This window comes from Rhinatrema bivittatum, chromosome 11 (assembly GCF_901001135.1).
Source record: "Rhinatrema bivittatum chromosome 11, aRhiBiv1.1, whole genome shotgun sequence".
Taxonomy (NCBI): Eukaryota; Metazoa; Chordata; class Amphibia; order Gymnophiona; family Rhinatrematidae; genus Rhinatrema; species Rhinatrema bivittatum.
In genome coordinates this window covers 92,632,802-92,652,287 of record NC_042625.1, presented here as the reverse complement: position 1 = coordinate 92,652,287, position 19,486 = coordinate 92,632,802, and the positions used below count along the sequence as shown (strand labels likewise).

General features: G+C 45.8%; 1 protein-coding gene across 1 annotated transcript in view; it reads right to left on the bottom strand.

Annotated features, from left to right (window-relative positions):
• The window catches only part of EPHA10 (EPH receptor A10), a 164,847-nt gene extending 149,970 nt beyond the window's left edge, over positions 1-14,877 (bottom strand). The window contains exon 1 of the mRNA XM_029570904.1: positions 14,751-14,877. Within this exon, the coding sequence (XP_029426764.1) occupies positions 14,751-14,817 (67 nt within the window). The 5' untranslated portion in view covers positions 14,818-14,877. The remainder of the gene's footprint in view (positions 1-14,750) is intronic.
• Positions 14,878-19,486: the final 4,609 nt, after the last annotated feature.

The following is a 19,486-nucleotide window of genomic DNA, read 5'->3' as shown; positions in this document are numbered from 1 at the left end:
ACAAAGTCGGCATTAGTGAATACTTAGAGGACGAATGAATGTGTCCAGTCAAACACACAGCGACACCAAAACTGGAGAAGATCACATCACGCAGGGGCGTGACCCCTTAGCAGCCCAAACCAAAAAGCCCAGGACAATGCACCAGCCTGGAAAAGAGGAAGCATGAAAAAGGACTATCAGACTTGTATTTTAGGTTCAATTCCCACAGCGGCAGAGGCTTTTGTAACATCTGCGCTACCGATACATCCTCGGCTTCCGCCTCATCCAGTGCCACCAGGGAGCTGTTCAGCTAAGATCACTTAAAGAGACAGAGTGTCACTGCCAGACCACAGAGAATTACAGTGATAGCATTAAATACAACAGGGCTCTCCAGTTCAATAAAAAATAGAAATCCTCTGCTAGGCAGAAGACAAAACTTACACGAGATAAGATTCAACAGTCCCCGATTATAGCTTGTAAAGGAACAGCAGTGCATTCACTGTGTGCCAGCAATCATACAGTACGGGGGCAGGGACTTGCCACTCGCAGCCCATACATTCTGCCAAGGATTTCTTTACCCTCCAATCCGTCTGCTCCCTGCCACGTGATCTCCTATCTGCAATTAGCACTGCCATGTTGAAACAAGATATAAGATGACTTATTTCTTCCCTTGGAACTCAGCTGCAGCCTTACCTCAGCTTTCTTAATTAAAACATTGACCAATTTAATCAGTACAAGACAATTCATTTAACTTGATTTATAAAAGAAATTTGTCAGATCGCAGATAGCGCGGCCATTTTGAATTCTTGAAATACGGCAACTTTCTCCCTGATGCAGCCATCCCGCGAGACATAACGTTGTGTCGGGTGTCACATGAATGTTAGCTGCTGCTGTTACTTCACTTCAGATAAATATAAAGGGAAGTAACCAATTTATTTGCAGATAAAGAAAAATCAAAAATTGAAGCATACATGCTAGTCTGCATGATAGCAATGAATCTATGATTAAAAATGACCTGGCATGTCGTACTTAAACGCTTGTTGCATGTACGGGTGTCATGAAGGTCCTTTTACAGCTTGCTTAATTCAAGTGTTTAATGTATGTGAATTAGTGTCATTGTCTGAAAACAATTCACAAATGCCCAAACAACAAATGTATTCCAGAGACCCACACAGTCATATAAACTCACAAAAACAAAATTGGTCTACTGGTCATATAACTTGATCTTCTATAAACTCATACTTTATGTAAAAAACTATTTTTATGCAGACATTTAAGTGGGACCGGCAACCCTAAGCTCTTCAATTTTATAAAAAAGAGTCAATTCAAGAGGAAAGTCCACTTTTCTTTATTTAATCATATCTACATTTTTTTTATCTTACTTTGTATTTTTTCAAAAATCTTTAGAAATCACCAAAAATAGTCCCGCACATTCACAGAACAAAATTCCTTTTCAAATGAGCAAAGTATTTCCGCACTTATCTTGTCTTCAAATGTCCGATCCAACCCCGACACGATATCATGTTTCGAACTTCTGTCTGCCTCAGGGGGAAATAACCAAATCCATTTACTCACGTTCTTATATTGTTTTGTTCTTCGTCCAGGACCAGTTCCATATCTTCCCTCCAGTAAGGTCAGTCTTAAAATGCTGCAGTAACACTGCCCCTTTTATATGTTATTTCAAACAAAGATGGCTACGGGGAGAAAATCACCTGACCAGAAAAATCCTTATGTATCTAGGTAGTCTTCAACCAGGAACAACATCCCCTCCATTATTTGCTATTCCTATAGCTGGTAGTCTTCAATCAGGTAGTATAACAGACTCAACAAAGGTAACTTAGCATGGCAGTTCTCCATCAGGTCCTCCACCCCAAGAGTACCAATTCATTAACTTCATGTAAACCACAAGGCAGTTCTCCAGCAGGTCCTCTTCCAAAAACTACCAATTGATCCTTACAATCAAACCTCAAAACAGTTCACCAACCAAGAGAATACCAATTTATAATTTCATTTAAACCACGGGGGTGAATCGAATCAAGAGCAAAGATCAAGACTTGTTCTCGCTTATTCATAAAAAGAGTTTTTTACATAAAGTATGAGTTTATAGAAGATCAAGTTATATTGTCTGAAAACATACATTTTTTTGAGGATGTGAATCATGTTAAAAATCAAAGTGAATGCTGTGTTAACTTTTATAACTTCATAATTGCATTCTTATTAGACTTTCTTTTTATTCTGGAGCTCACAGATGTGTACAAAAATGGTCTATAAAAGAAAAATACAAATCAACAGAAGGAAATGAAAACCATCAGATACACAATAATAAAATAAAATCACAAACACGCAAATAATGCATGCGTGCAAGCAAATAGAAGGCTGGAATACAAATCATCCCAGCCACCAACAGACGGCAGCCTCAGTGCTATCTACCAGACTACCTGGCACAGCTATAGGACTGTTTGCCAACCCACAGCCCCTCAGCCAACAAAAACGTTAACACACATCCAGGATTAAGGTTTAGTATCAGAACTACCATTGCCAAACCAAGCATGCTCACTGGGGTACAGACGGCTAAAGAACACGGGCAAGCAAAATAAAAGAAAGAGGAATCTAACGCCATGTTTTATATATATTCCAATTTAAACAATTTTATATATATTCCAATTTAAACAATTTAGACCGTTACAGAATGCAAACTTTTTTTTCTGCACCATCACCTAAAACAGCTTATTAAGCGTGACCGAGTACTTACAACATGCAGCTATAGCTGATGACAAAGATTTACAGCGCCGTTATCGAGATGGCGAACTTCAGTTTGACCCGGCTGACATCAATTACACACGCAGCTCTCCACCTGTAAGACAAACTGCTCTGTCTCAGAGGAGCAGATGGTCCCCTGGAAAGGAGAAGGGGAACTCTTACAGTCCAAATGCAGAATGAGAAGTGCACTTATTAAAGACAATTTAATATGGACTTCAAACTTGTAGTGACCAACACGCAAGCTGAGATCAGTGGCTCAACTTCCTGGTTAACAAAAAGAAACTCGCACTGGGACTTCAGGCGAAGTTCTAATACAGCTTGGACAGTTTGGCCATTATTCTGATGCTTTAAGTCCAGTTCAGTTCTAAATGGGCTCCATTTCCAAAGGGTTTAGGCAGCTGAATCAGCACCTTCAAAAACTATGGTCGACTCCCTAAATTTAGCATCCTAAGAAATGCGGGGAGAGAAGGTTCAGAGCTCAGCATGGATTTTCAGAACTAGGCACCTAACCTAGGAGCCTAACGGAAATAAATTTCCAGCTAAAATAACTCTTGATCCCAAATTTGGTCAAAACTCTTGCTAAATTTAAGACTCCAAAATTTAGAGACCTAAGAACATAAGAAATTGCCATACTGGGTCAGACCAAGGGTTCCATCAAACCAATCCAGGCTACAAGTACCTGCCAAGTACCCAAATACCAAGAAGATCCCATGCTACTGATGCAAATAATAGCAGTGGCTTTCCCCTAAGTCAACTTGATTAATAGCAGTTAATGGACTTCTCCCCCAGGAACTCATCCAAACCATCCAAACCTTTTTTAAACCCAATTACATTGACTGCCTTAATCACATTCTTTGGCAATGAATGCCAGAGCTTAATTATGCCTTGAGGGAAAAAGAATTTTCTCCGATTAGTCTTAAATGTGCTACTTGCTAACTTCATGGAATACCCCCTAGTCCTTCTATTATTTGAAAGTGTAAATAACCGAGTCACATCTACTCATTCAAGACCTCTCATGATCTTAAAGATCTCCATCATATCCCCCCTCAGCCGTCTCTTCTCCAAGCTGAAAAGCCCTAACCTCTTCAGCCTTTCCTCATAGGGGGAGCTGTTCCATCCTCTTTATCATTTTGGTTGCCCTTCTCTGTACCTTCTCCATCACAATTATATCTTTTTTGAGATGCGGCGACCATAATTGTACACTGTATTCAAGGTGTGGTCTCACCATGGAGCGATACAAAGGCATTATGACATTTTCCGTTTTATTCACCATTCCCTTTCTAATAATTCCCAACATTCTTACCTTAGTTTTAGAAATTAGTGAAATTCTAGCATTGCACGGTTAGCTGAATTTTAAAATCGGCCACGCGCAAAATTCTGGAGGAGCAGTAAGTAGTGAAAGAAAAGATGAAATGAAGGATTTAGGGAGTGGGGAGGAGAGGGGAAGAGGGAGGAGGTTTCAGTAGGGGAGTAGGGAAGTTACCTTCTAGTCTGCTCCTTAATTGGAGCAGCCCGGGAGGGAACTAGGGAAGGCCCAATTGCGTCGCCGAGCGTAGTTTAGTAAAACGTCCCCCCTGTGCGTAACGCCCCCACATGCACGCACGTTATAAAATCCGCGCATCCATGTGCGCACACCAGGAACCGCGTGCACAATGACGCCTGCCCGCACCTTTTAAAATCCAGCCCTGTTTGATTCCAGTTAATGGCCTGCTTTCCTCCAAAACCCTTACACACAAAATTTGGTTATTTACTGGGGCAGATCAATTCCAATATCAATCCACCACTGCTCGAAAACCAAAACTACATTTTGCCCTGTTTACTAAATTTAATGCTGGCCAATATCCATTCTACTGGTTCCCAGATCTGGTCCTGGAGACCTTCAAACAGGTCTGGGGCTTACCTGTTTTAGGTCTCTTCTCTGTTACCCTCCTCACTCATCAGATTTCCACCATTGGTCAAAGTTACCCCAGTTTCATGGCTACATTGAGGGCTTCTTGATTTTGGCAGTAAAGTCTCTCTCAGCATCTCCTCATGAGCCAGTTATAAAATCCTTCTGCACAGTCACTTCAGTCCATAAAATTTGAGCAGGAAGAACATTTTGTGCAAGGCTGTTAGTTTTGCTGCTTTTCTTCGGGCCCAGTCCAAATGGCTTCCTGTTTTCTTAGTAAGTTCCCCCCCAGCCATCCACACCGTCCCCAGCAGAGCCTCTGAGGCTGTCTGGCCACCCTGCACAGAAGACGATGGGGGCCTGCTGGTCTACGCCATTCTCATTTCTCTCTACATCCTTTAACGAAAGCCAGGATCCCCTTTCCCCACAATGCCCAAGCTTCAACAGCTGCTGCACCTGTCCGGCAGCACCAGAGAAATAAGCAGAAGCCCTTACTATAAAAAGTTTAACTATACAGAAAACAGAATGAGGCTCCCATGGCTGCCAAGAGATTACAATCTGCACAGATTGTATCTGAGGAGGTCACAGAAACATAGCATAGAAATGACGGCAAAAAAAGGACCAAACAGTCCATCCAGTCTGCCCAGCAAGCTTGTTATGGCAGTGTCTGCTGCTCCATGCAGGCCACCCCTATGTTTCTCCCAAGAGTCGTAACTGCTGCTCTGTGCAGCTATTCCCAAGCTTTATGATAACCCATAAAAATTTACTGCTAGCAACATTTGTACTGGGTGATGAGCCTTCTTGAAAATTCAGTCAGTGCTGCTTGATGTGCTTTGCTTACGGACTTGGCCCTAGAAGCAGTCCTGTGCTTTTTCCCCATATCTGTACCCCAGACCGTAACAGCCCAGGGCTCGCGCGATGGTTGTCGTCTGAATCCAAATCTATCCTTCCCCCTCCCCCACCCCCCACTATCAAAACATAGAGCAATGTTGCAGCTGCATCAAAAGCATCCAGGCTTATTGGTTAAGGGCAGTGACTGCCGCTCCGTGCAGGTTACCCCCATGCCTTCTGCGAAGGGCAGTGACTGCCGCTCCGTGCAGGTTACCCCCATGCTCATCAGTTCCCCAGACTGTAAACATTGGGGCCTTCCTTGGTTGATGTCTCAATCCAATTCCCCTTTACCCCTCTGCTGTTGAAGCAGGGAGCAATGTTACGGTTGCAATAAAAGCAACGAGTTCAGCATTCGGCTCCATTTGATACTGGTCCGGGTTCCTGCTTCTCTTTAACAGGCTCGCCACATCACGGGGTACCCTAAAACCACCTATTAACAGAAAGAAAAACTTGCATCCATAATATTAAAAACACACCTGTGACCCCCGCAAGGTTGTGGGAAAAACCATTCACTTCTAAGTCCGCAGATTCCTTCCTCAAGGTTTCACTCCCGCCATCTTTGTTGTCAACAAGTCAAGTCTGAGTTTGTGACAGTTTTGCACCGCCTCTGACTCCTGGACCTCAGCTGATTTCAAGCAGGAGGTGCTCCCATCTTGGCAGTGGCCACAAAAAGCCCTGAGGTTTTTATGATGGGGCGAGGAGGTGAAAAACAAAACAAAATAAAACTGAAAAATTCTGCCATTTGACGAGTGCAGTGACAACGCAGCGAGCAGTATGGACTAGAGATGTGCATTCGGTTTTGCCGAATTGGAAAATTGCAACGAAATTGTCCAATTCGGCATGTTTCAGGGAGCCCGAAAAAAAATCAGGATTTTCCCATTTTTTCGCAAAAATTCGTTTTTCTGAGTAGCGCGCACTAACGGGAGTCAGTGCGCGCTAAGTCCCCGTTAGTGCGCGCTAACTCCCGTTAGCGCGCACTAACAAAAAGTAACAAAATCGAACGGTTTTTGTTAGTGCGCGCTAACATGAGTTAGCGCGCACTAACTAAAAATCGATTTTTCGCGAAAAAAAAGACCCGAACTGAAAAAAAACGACATTTTCCATGGCGGCCGAAAAACGAAGAACGACACGAACACAAAAAACAATGCACATCTCTAGTATGGACCCCGAGCAGCTAAGGAGATGGGTCCTGGGCCGAACGGGAGCAGTAAGTCAGAGCATTAGCCGCTGAACACGGACAGGGAGAAGCAGTTGTGCTGAAAAAGATGGGAAATGGGAAAATGGTTTAAAAACCACATCCCCGGCCATTTGTGAGCGCACCCCACGTCTGTGCTGCAAAGGACAGTGGGATACTGTATCCTGCTTCACTGTTCACCATGATACAAGGTCGCCTCTGCATCATCTGTCCTGTCGCATCTGCACATGATTAATACTTGAGCAACGTGATTGATATCAGTTACTTAATGACGCTCCCACAAGGACGCAATCATGCTCAAGAAAAGAGAACGCAGCAGATAACTATTGGTTGGAACAGTTCCAGTGCAATGGGGAAAAAAGATTAATACAGAGCAAAAAAAACCTTCATACCTTTAGGGAAAAAAAAAGGGGCCTGTTATTCTTTGTTATACTGCACAATGAAAGAAAACAAAAGACCTGATGAGCAAAACATGTTAATTGCTAAGACATGAAAGCATTGCACTGCATGAAGCAAGGTTCACAAGCTGAATACTGCAGCGAACAAACATTCCTCTTTGGCAGCATGCTCGTAGATGCAAAGCCAGATTTCCTTCTCCTCGCACAGAATTAAAATGCATGCCTTATCTGGCCTCTGAGCAGGGCCGGGCTCCCATCCCGCACACCGTTCTGCTGACTGCAACGCATGGCTCTGAACTCCTCCGGTGTTTGGCCGCACACTCTCAAGGTGGGCTTTGTTCCAGCATGCACTTAACAGAACATCACCCAAATTTTCTTGGATAGTTCCCTGGAAGATTCCAGGAACCCTGGAAATAATTCCGTTTGCAATATTTTTAAAGATCTGGTTGTACCCCCCATGCAAGGGAGTAGTGTTGAGTCGTGCAGTGCATGCAAGATCTAAAATACAGCATCCTGAGCAGGGATGGCGAACCGCTCTTTGATGGGAGTTTAAGAATGCCAGAAATGTTTAGCGCCCGCCCAGCCGTGGGGTAGTCGGTATAATCTGGGAGTCAGGAGTCGAAAAGAAACGAGAGGCAATGTGTGACTTTCCGGCTACGAGCTGTTTCTCGGGCATGCAGAGAGCAGCACGGCTTCAACAAATTCCCAAAACAAACGCCAAAGGGTTAAATTTCAAACGGCTTCCACTTGACAAGTCTGCAACTGAAATACAACAGGAGTCTGTCAAGGCCATGTGACTGATCAGGATGTGCTGTTCTTGTCAAAATGTTGACGAAACATTTCCCATCTGCAACACCAAGCAGGCTACCACCACAGCAAAAAAAAGGCCAGAGACATGCAAAGCTAGTCCTGCAGAGATGTTTACAAATTTTCTTCAAACAAAAAGACACAAAAAAAAAACCAAACAAACCCAACGCTTACATTTGCTTGCATTCACTCAGCAACTCCGACACTGCAAAATCATTAAACATAAGAGCTTGCTCCGTGTTACCGATAATGAAAGCATTGTAGGCAAGGACATCTGATAAAGCGTGCGCTTATTCTATCCTGTTAAATAAATGTAACAGAATCCTAGCACTAACCACCTTCTGAGATAGAATGTACACATTTACAGAAAACCACATGAGATTATTTGCAACACGGGAAAACCTTGAAAGCAATGAGAAAGTCGAGGAAGATCGTCACACAGCATGGTTATGTATTAGCGAAGGAGACCGGGAACTCAGAAGAACATAAGAGGTACCGTGCTGGGTCCGACCAGTGGTTCGTCGCGAGATAACACTAATTGTTAAATGGACCTGTCCTCCAGAAACTGGTTTTGGACACAGCTACACTACCAGCCCTTGCCCACATTTTCTGAAATGTGTTTTTAAATCTGTTACCAGCTAGTTTCATGGACTGTCCCCTAGCTCTAGTCCAATCTGAAAAGTTAAATAAATTCATTGCCTGAGGACTGGGAAGGTGGCACGGTTGATGGGATTCACAGACAGCCAGATTTGGTGACTAAAGAGAATCTCTTTGTGACAAACCATGCCTTAAAAAAAAAACAAAAAACCTAACACTCAATCAACAAACTCCTATCTTAAAAAGTCTATCTGCTAAAGAAAGCCAGAGACCAGGAGGTGAATGCAGGAATTTTCTCTCCTCCTCTCCTCAGTGATGAACAGGTGAAATGTTTCAGGTGAGGTCCAGATTTGATCTCCCTCAAGCAGAACTGAACCATGAGCTGTTTTGTGAAATATGTCAACTCTGATGGTGTTTTTAGAGCAGAGGGACAAACTGTAATCTTTAACCCCAAGCAAGGACTGTGCCACAAAACAGGGTGAAATCCAAACTGGCTCAGACCGAGCAATACTGAATCAGAATGCAAACTGGGTGGAGAGGTAATTCAAACGACAGAACATCTGCCCCGTCTCCCTTTTATCCCCTCATCCCCAGTCCTTGGGAGAAGAAAAATGTGACTGCAAGCCCTCATTGGCATGGCTGGATTTTCCTCCAACCGTGGCCTGTGATAGGGACCGGGCCCCAGCGGCTGCAAGCGGGTTCAATTCCCGGGCCGTGGCAGTGCGCACGTGAGACCCAGGTACAGTTTCTGGGCCATTGCTTCTGCTCCTCAGACCTGCCAGGAATGCTGGGAGAAAAAGGAGCCTCGGCCATAGCTCAGCCCACAACAGCCAAACTTAGAGGGAGCCGCAGTGGGTGGTGGTCCCTGGCCAAGGACATTTGCTGCAATAGTTGAACTAAATTGGGGTTTTGGGAGGGGGGTAGGGTTATAAAAATAGGTGGGGGGAAAAAAAAACCCCATGTGGTTGTGAATGAAGGCTCACAGGGCCAGAGCAAAAAAAACAAAACAAAACAAAAAAAAAACCCCCCACAATGGCCTGGACAGTTATATTTACAATTAAACAATTATAAAACATTCATTATGTGCAATTTTGCTCAAATTATTTTCAAATAAATTCCTGGCAATCATAAGCACAACAGAGGCCAGGGTGCCTCTTGTTTTCAGATCAATTTTTCTTGGCGATATCAGATCTATACAGAATGGTGCACTGGGTGCACCGGCAGAAATACAACTGAATGCCACAGTCAGAGTCACAAGGCCTGCACCACGTGGCAAGTTGTAAGATTCGTTTAGGCAGGAGAACTAGAAAAATGTAGTTTTCAAGCAAGTCAGCTGATGCTAAAGCAACAAATTCATAATTGCCCCACCTTTTACTTTCAGATATATTGTTTGATTTTAGGGGGAAAAATACATTTTTTGTAAGCTCCCCCTACTTTTAGCTACTCCGGTCATTAATAATCCAAGTAAATCAAGGGGCTGATGCTCATCATAACCCAGGACAGACACATACATGCAAAGTATGAATACAGCATAGATGACCAAAAAAGGCAATCTTCTTCAGAGCCCCATGCAGGCATCACCCTGATACACAAAGCATGAATACAGCATGGACAACCGAAGCACGGATCTTCCTCAGAGCCCCATGCAGGCATCACCATGATACACAAAGCATGAATACAGCATGGACAACCGAAGCACAGATCTTCCTCAGAGCCCCATGCAGGCATCACCCTGATACACAAAGCATGAATACAGCATGGACAACCGAAGCACGGATCTTCTTCAGAGCCCCATGCAGGCATCACCCTGATACACAAAGCATGAATACAGCATGGACAACCGAAGCACGGATCTTCCTCAGAGCCCCATGCAGGCATCACCCTGATACACAAAGCATGAATACAGCATGGACAACTGAAGCACGGATCTTCCTCAGAGCCCCATGCAGGCATCACCATGATACACAAAGCATGAATACAGCATGGACAACTGAAGCACGGATCTTCCTCAGAGCCCCATGCAGGCATCACCATGATACACAAAGCATGAATACAGCATGGACAACCGAAGCACGGATCTTCTTCAGAGCCCCATGCAGGCATCACCCTGATACACAAAGCATGAATACAGCATGGACAACCGAAGCACGGATCTTCTTCAGAGCCCCATGCAGGCATCACCCTGATACACAAAGCATGAATACAGCATGGACAACCGAAGCACGGATCTTCTTCAGAGTCCCATGCAGGCATCACCCTGATACACAAAGCATGAATACAGCATGGACAACTGAAGCACGGATCTTCCTCAGAGCCCCATGCAGGCATCACCCTGATATACAAAGCATGAATACAGCATGGACAACCGAAGCACGGATCTTCTTCAGAGCCCCATGCAGGCATCACCCTGATACACAAAGCATGAATACAGCATGGACAACCGAAGCACGGATCTTCTTCAGAGCCCCATGCAGGCATCACCCTGATACACAAAGCATGAATACAGCATGGACAACTGAAGCACGGATCTTCCTCAGAGCCCCATGCAGGCATCACCCTGATACACAAAGCATGAATACAGCATGGACAATCGAAGCACGGATCTTCTTCAGAGCCCCATGCAGGCATCACCATGATACACAAAGCATGAATACAGCATGGACAACTGAAGCACGGATCTTCCTCAGAGCCCCATGCAGGCATCACCCTGATACACAAAGCATGAATACAGCATGGACAACCGAAGCACGGATCTTCTTCAGAGCCCCATGCAGGCATCACCATGATACACAAAGCATGAATACAGCATGGACAACCGAAGCACGGATCTTCTTCAGAGCCCCATGCAGGCATCACCATGATACACAAAGCATGAATACAGCATGGACAACTGAAGCACGGATCTTCTTCAGAGCCCCATGCAGGCTTCACCTTGATACACAAAGCATGAATACAGCATGGACAACTGAAGCACGGATCATGCAGGCATCACCCTGATACACAAAGCATGAATACAGCATGGACAACTGAAGCACGGATCTTCCTCAGAGCCCCATGCAGGCATCACCCTGATACACAAAGCATGAATACAGCATGGACAGCTGAAGCACATAATATCTCCATAAAAGCCTCATGCAGACATTGGCATGATCCACGTATTTACAGTACGTAAAACTGAGAACTGTTTGAAGAAGAGAAGCTTTAAGAGCCGGGATTGCGGCCACAGTGCAACGTTCTCAACTTTATTTCAGAGCATGTCAGTCTGCTAAGACTGGAAAGGAATTCAGAATAAGACCACAAGCAAAGCGAACGAACCATGAAACAGAACATGCATCGCATTCTGTAACCGTAGCACTGGTCACGTACAACACTGAAACACTTTTTAAAATGTTATTTTCTTTCTCTCTTGCGGAGGACTCTCTCATCTGACTTCTGCCCCCTTCTGGGCCTATTGGGAATCGATTGCTCTAACCACGGCTCCCCTGAGAGGATCTGCAGAGAATTAGGACAAGAGCTGTGGACTGGAGAACGTATCCTTACGCTGTGCTGAGAACCGAGATTCATGCCCCCCATGGTAGCAGGGAGTTAACTCTGCCTCCCGCCCCCATCATTCAGCCAAAAGGTGAAGCACGGACCAACCTTACTTTGAATTTCTCCAAAAGCCAAAAAGCATCAGTTCCCTTCTCCTTTGTAGGGTATCCAGCTCCGTACCCCCTGGGAGTATTTTAAGCTTGTTGGCTTTCTGAGCTGGAGAGGTCGATATGCCAACGCACAGCGAGACATTTCAGTCCACCGAAACAACAAAAAAAAAATAATAAAAAGTTTTGTTTGACTAACCAGCATTAGGAATCACTGGCAACCAGCGGGCCTGCGTAACTGGATGACTTAATGTTGTCCACCCTCCTAACAGCAAAGAACCCTCCCCGTGTGTGGAGGCAGAAGCGCAGAGCTTCTATTCAGATTGCATTGGCAGAGAGACAGACAATGTCAGGAAAATTAAAACACAAAGCAGCCAGAGAGAGAGAGTTTGGCAGGACAGGGCTGACAGTTACCAATAAACACCAGCACACTACTGCCCAATGGCTGCTGACAGGCGCTGCTCTGCACAATGAGCTGCTCTGTCACTTACGGCATCCACAGGTACTGTAATGATTGAAGGCAGCAGCAGCACTACAGGAGACCGTTCCTTCAGGAGAGCAGCCCCGACGCGTGCCAGACCATTTCACTACATGTTTCTGGAAACTGGGGGTGGCGCGGGGGGCAGTGCCTTGTATTACATTTTATGCATTTCACAGCCTCTCCCAAACAAATCCATGCTATGCCTCCTGGCACTGCATCCAGTTACATGGGCTGCATTTGTGACCCCGAGCAAAAAAAAAGATACTAAAATTAAAAACTTCTCTTTAGTTACAAAAACCTGATTCTCACTTTCAAGCTGACCCCTCCCTCAAGACCTAAGTGTCAGCCTCCGGACCACTGCTAATTACAAAACCCACAGCAAGGCACTTAACACCTCTGGGCAGACTTGAGGATCATTGAAAGATATTATAGAAACATAGAAATGATGGCAGAAGAAGACCAAACGGCCCATCCAGTCTGCCCAGCAAGCCACGCAGTTCATGGGGCCGGGATACTCTAGCCATGCAAATGCTCTCATACAATGCTGCATACCCTGACCGGCTTGAATAACTAATAGAAAGTTCCTGTGATTTCTAAGTACCTGGACAGGGCACCTTACAATATTGGCCACTGCGAGATTAAATGGTGCTAAGAAATACCTCTTATAAAACCGACCTGACAATTTCCCTATAAAGAGCTTGAAGAGGCTGGCAACATTTCCTGGTACCGTGCCTGTGACCTGATTCTGATCTTAAACGCAGTGGAATAAAAGCAGACTGGAGGGTGGCAGCAGGCTGTGGGACCCATTGCCAGCACCAAAAATACATGTCAGTCCTAAAGGGTGCAAAGCAAAGCAAGGGATCCCGAAATGAGATTATCTGCACAGCACGTCTTCTCTACCGAGGCACCCTTGCTCAATTATTACAAAACTATCCCACAGGCTGCCTGCTGACTTTGGGGGAGGAAAGAAGTCCCCTTTATCACTTCATAATCACGGTTTAGATGAGAGAAGGAAAAAAGTATTAAAAGTCTCTTTGCTGACGCGATTCTAGCAGAAATGATTGCATCCAGTCCCACTTGCACCCTTATTCTCTACTGCCCCCTGCATCCGCCGCTCTCCGTTCACTGCAGAGGGAGCTGGAGAACAGCTCCTCGCAGCTCCGGGAACATAACCCGACGAAACTAGCGAACTTCCCTTCCCCGGGGCCATTCCTACTGTGAATTACGTGGCAGCCTGCTGGCCAACGCAGCATCCACAGACCCGACTGGCGCCCAAGCGGCCAAGTGTCCGAGTGAAAATGGAAACGGACAGCATCGATTCACGCTTCGCAGTGCAAAAGGCAAAGGGAGCGCAGCGTGCGCCAGTCGGATCGCGCGCATTCAACCCGCAGGTGTGGGCGCGCATCAAGCCGGGTCACCAGCACTCGGAAAGGCCCGGCTGCATCGGAAGCGTGGAAATGCCGCTTGCAGCCGTGCACAGGTAAATTAGGATGAGCCCCACTGCCCCTCCCACAATGTTTGGGGGTTTGTTTGTTTGCTGAGCACATGCACTGGGGTCCCCAGTCCTTGGTTTTACAAATCATCACTGAGCACTATCCTGGAGAACACTGAATGGCACAGAGCACTCACGCTTGGCTCCAGTGCCCTTGACGATTATTATTATTTTTTTTTAATTCTACAGGATCAAACGAATGTCATGAACTCCTTGCTTTTAAAAGAAGGAAACGAAGCTGATGGCAACCGAGGGCACCTGAGAAATTCTCAGCACTGCTATTCGGCTTCCTTGCACTAATATAACCCGGGACTTGAGTTCATGCCCTGTTTTAGGGGACGATCCACAGGGCAGTTCTCCCTCCTGCAAGGAAAGCAAACACGCGGAAGACACCCCGCGCGCGTGCATGGTTCCGCAGGGTGCATGGTTCCGCAGGGCTGGGGGCGATCGGGGGCCACCGCACGCCGAGAACTCCGGCGCGTTCTTCACTGCCCCCTTTAAAGCGCCCGTTCGCCACGTGCTCCGCAGTGCCTCGGGGGGACAGCGGAAAGGAGCCCGGAGCCCTCCGCGCTCGGCCCGAGGCGCTGGGGACCCCCCCCTGCACGCACGCCCGCCTCGCCTTACCTTCCTCGGCCGGCGCCAGCGTCAGCAGCCCCAGGAGCAGGGCGAGCGTCCCGCCGAGCCGCCCCATTCCTCGCCCCGGCCGCCACTGCGCGCCCAGTCCGGCTCTCCGGCGCGGCCGCCACAAGCCCCGCCCCCCGCGGCCCGCTGGCCACGCCCGCCCAGCTCGCTCATAGGCCGGCGGCGCCCGTGCCGCCCCCGAGCGGCAGCCGGGCGGACCAATCGGGAGGCGGCGGGGGAGGGGCTCCCGGCACGTGCTTTTTATAATGATTCTCCCGGCGAGGAGATGCCGCAGGGGACTTAACCCTTTAGCTCTCGGGTCCGAGTGGGAAGCGCGAGCAGAGGATTTATTATTTTTTGCAATCAGATTTTCCACGGCTAAAACAGGAGGGCTTGCAGGAGTCTGAGGTCAAACGGCAAAGTGCAAAGAGCAATTCCAGGAAATCCTGCCCGCAAGTGCAGAGAAAGCTGGCTGATGCCCGGCAAGGAGAGCTGCCGGTGATTGCTGCCGTGGCTTGTCCGCGGCTCTCCGTTACCTTAACGCAGCGGGCAAAATGTGCCAGTCCTACCTCTCTTTCAAATGCAAGGCTTTTTCGGGTGGGGGGCGATGCAAGGAGGATCTTTTCCACAAGGGCTTGAGGCTTGCATTGGCATACGGGAAATAATAATAATAATAATAATAATAAAGATTAGAAACAAGCTGCTTCCGTGTCGGTGAATCAGCGAGAGCAGCACACCGTGCAACGGCAAGTGCCTGAGTGAGCGCAAACATCAAGTGAATCCGGTATTATCTAGGTTAGAATTTCATCTTGCCTGATGCTCAGCCAATATTTAAAACTCACTCTCTCTTTTGCAACGACCTATTAATGTACAAGCGAAAGAGCTTGACCACCTGCTGTAACACATTCCTGTAAAATAAACTCTTGCCACGATGCACCTTTCTTTAACAGAAGGACTATTTTTTTTTTTTTTTGCCTCTGCCATTTGGAAGAACAGGCACTTAAAGCACTTGACGAGGCTGACGACTGTGCACCCTTAATTGAGTTTAAACTCCATAATCCACGTCTGGAGATCATTGCAGTTTATTTCTATAATAACCCCAAGGGAGAATCATTTTAGTGTGCGGTAGCTGAAAGTGATTTCTGCTCTGGAATAGAGCTAAGCAGCCCGTGTGCAAAGGGGAGATTTGGGGGATTATTGCAAGCAGCATAATACTGCATGTCCTTACGTCTTCCCTTCATGCCTTTTCCATGGTGCAGCACATCCTACCTCCTTCCCCTTCGTGTGACGATGGAACAGCTTGGAAAGGTGACCGGGCTTTAATAAAAAGTGCATTTATCCAGCTGTCAGACACAGGCAGAAAGCCTCCGTTCCATAAAGCTAGTTTTCCAAAATGATTTAGGGAGCTAAACAACGCCGATTACCCCTCCCTGAACATCAAGACATGCTAGAGAGGTAACGTTCCTGGATGGAATAAATGCCAGCTTTAAGGAGCAATGCGGACAGGAACAGGTGAAAGGAGGCTATTTTAGATCTCATTCCTAGTGGAGCACAGGATTTGGTGAGAGGTAACCGTGGCAGCCTTCTTGGCAATAGTGATCATAATATGATCAAATTTGAATTAATGACTGGAACGGAGACAGTATGTAAATCCATGGCTCTAGTGCTAAACTTCCCAAAGGGAAACTTTGAGAAAATGAGAAAAACAGAAAAAGCTGAAAGGAGCAGCAACAAAGGACATTATTCAAAAATACCATCTTAGAAGCACAGTCCAGATATATTCCATGCATTAAGAAAGGTCAAACAATTACTAGTATGCCTACATGAGATGAAAGAGGCTATTGTAGCACAAAGATCTTCCTTAAAAATTGGAAGAAGGATCCATCTGAATAAAATAGGAAAAAGCATAAGCACTGGCAAGTTAAATGTAAAACATTGAGAAGATAGGCTAAGAGAATTTGAAAAGAAATTGGCCATTGAGAAAAACTCATTAAAAAAAAAAAAACTTTAAAAAATATATCCAAAGCAGGAAGCCTGCGAGAGAGTGAGTTGGACAGTTAGATGATCACGGAAAGAATAAATTAATTCTTTGCTTCCGTGTTTACCGAGGAGGATGTTAGGGAGATACCCGTTCCAGAAACAGTTTTCAAGGGTGATGATTTAGATGAACTGAACCCAATCACAGTGAACCTGGAAGATGTAGTAGGTCAGATTGACAGACTGAAGAGTAGCAAATCACCTAGACCAGATGGCATACACCCCAGGGTTATGAAAACTCAAAAATGAAAATTCAGACCTATTACAAGTAAATTTGTAACCGCTCATTAAAATCATACCTGAAGACTGGAAGGTGGCCAATGTAGCCCCAATATTTAAAAAGGGCTCCAGCGGTGATACAGGAAACTATAGACTGGTGAGCCTGACTTCAGTGCCAGGAAAAATCATGGATACTGTTATAAAGAATAAAAATTCCAAAACATATGGATAGACATGATTTGATGGGACACAGTCAGCATAGCTTTACCCAAGGCAAGTCTTGCCTCACAAATCTGCATCATTTTTTTGAAGCGGTTAATAAACATATGGACAAAGGTGAACCAGTAGGGGTGTGCATTTGTTTGCAACGTATTGGTAATCCGCAACGTATAGAGCCATATTTGTTGTATTCGTGGGGAAGCGAAACGTATTGCGATTCCCCACAAATACAACAAATCTTCACCGAATTATTCAGCCGTCTAAAGGAGCAAATTTAAACAACCTCCCCCCCCCCCCCCCCACTCTCCTGACCTCCCCCAAGACTTACCAAAACTCCCTGGTGGTCCAGCGGGGTGTCCGGGAGCCATCTACTGCACTCATGCCGTCGGCTGCCTGCATTTAAAATGGCGCCGATAGCCTTTGACCTTACTATGTCACAGGGGCTACCGGTGCCATTGGTCGGCCCCTGTCACATGGTAGGAGCAATGGACGGCTGGCGCCATCTTGTGCTCCTACCATGTGACAGGGGGTCAGGAGGGTCCCCCAAGACTTGCCAAAAGTCCCTGGTGGTCCAGCGGGGGTCCGGGAGCGATCTCCTGCACTCAGGGTGTCGGCTGCCAGTAATCAAAATGGCGTCGATAGCCTTTGCCCTCACTATGTCACAGGGTCCAACCAATGGCACCAGTAGCCCCTGTGACATAGTAAGGTCAAAGGCTATCGGCGCCATTTTAAATACCGGCAGCCGACTGCATGAATGCAGGAAATGGCTCCCGGACCCCCCACTGGACCACCAGGGAGTTTTGGTAAGTCTTGGGGGGGTCAGGAGGGTGGGGGGTTGTAGTTAATTAAATTTTAGCCGGGAAACAAACAAGAATGAACGCATTAATGTATCGGGGGCCCCCTTGCCGAATGCAATGTATGCGATCCCTCTGCACATCCCTATGAACAGGTAGATTTAGTGTATTTGGATTTTCAGAAGGCGTTCGACAAAGTCCCTCATGAGAGGTTTCTAAGAAAACTAAAAAGTCATGGGACAGGAGGCGTTGTCCTTTCGTGGATTACAAACTGGTTAAAAGATAGGAAACAGAGTAGGATTAAATGGTTTCTTTTCACAGTGGAAAAAGGTAAAGTGCCTCAGAGATCTGTACTTGGACCAGTGCTTTTCAATATATTTTTAAATGATCTGGAAAGAGGTATAATGAGTGAGGTGATCAAATCTGTAGATGACAAAATTATTCAGAATAATTAAATCACAAGCAGATTGTGATACATTACAGGAGGACCTTGTGTGACTGGAAGACTGGGCATCTAAATGGAAGTTAAAATTTAATGACGACAAGTACAAAGTGGTGCATATAAAAAAAAACAAACATGTTGTAGATACACGATGTTAAGTTCCATGTTAGGAGCTACCACCCAAGAAAGAGATCTAGGCGTCATAGTGGATAGCACATTGAAATAATCGGCTCAGTGTGCTGCGGTGATCAAAAAAGCAAACAGAATGTTAGGAATTATTAGGAAGGGAATGGTTAATAAAACGGAAAATATCATAATGCCTCTATATCGCTCCATGGTGAGACCGCACCTTGAATACTGTGAGCAATTCTGCTCACCACATCTCACAAAAGATATAGTTGCACTGGAGAAGGTACAGAGAAGGGCAACCAAAACGATAGAGGGCATGGAACAGCTCCCCTATCAGGAAAGGCTGAAGAGGTTAGGGCTGTTCAGTTTGGAGAAAAGATGGCTGAGGTGGGATATGATAGAGGTCTACAAAATCATGAAAGGACTTGAACGGGTTATTTACTCTTTCAGATAATACAAGGACTAGGGGACACTCTTTGTAGCAAGTAGCACAATTAAAACAAATCAAAGAAAACTCTTTTTCACTCAATGCACAATTAAGCTCTGAATTCATTGCCAGAGGATGTGGTTAAGGCAGTTAGTGTAGCTGGGTTTAAAAAATGTTTGGATAAGTTCCTGGAGGAGAAGTCCATAAACTGTTATTAATCAAGGTGACTTAGGGAATAGCCACTGTTTATTATCAGTTTTAGTAACATGAGATTTATTTAATGTTTGGGTACTTGCCAGGTACTTGTGACCTGGATCAGCCACCGTTGGAAGCAGGATGCTGGGCTTAATGGACCCTTGGACTAACCCAGTATGGCAACTTCTCATGTTCTTATGTTTGCTCAGTATTGGGGTGCTCAAGCATTCACTGTGGCCATAGAGCTGGCACTCATGTCACCACTGAATTCATTACA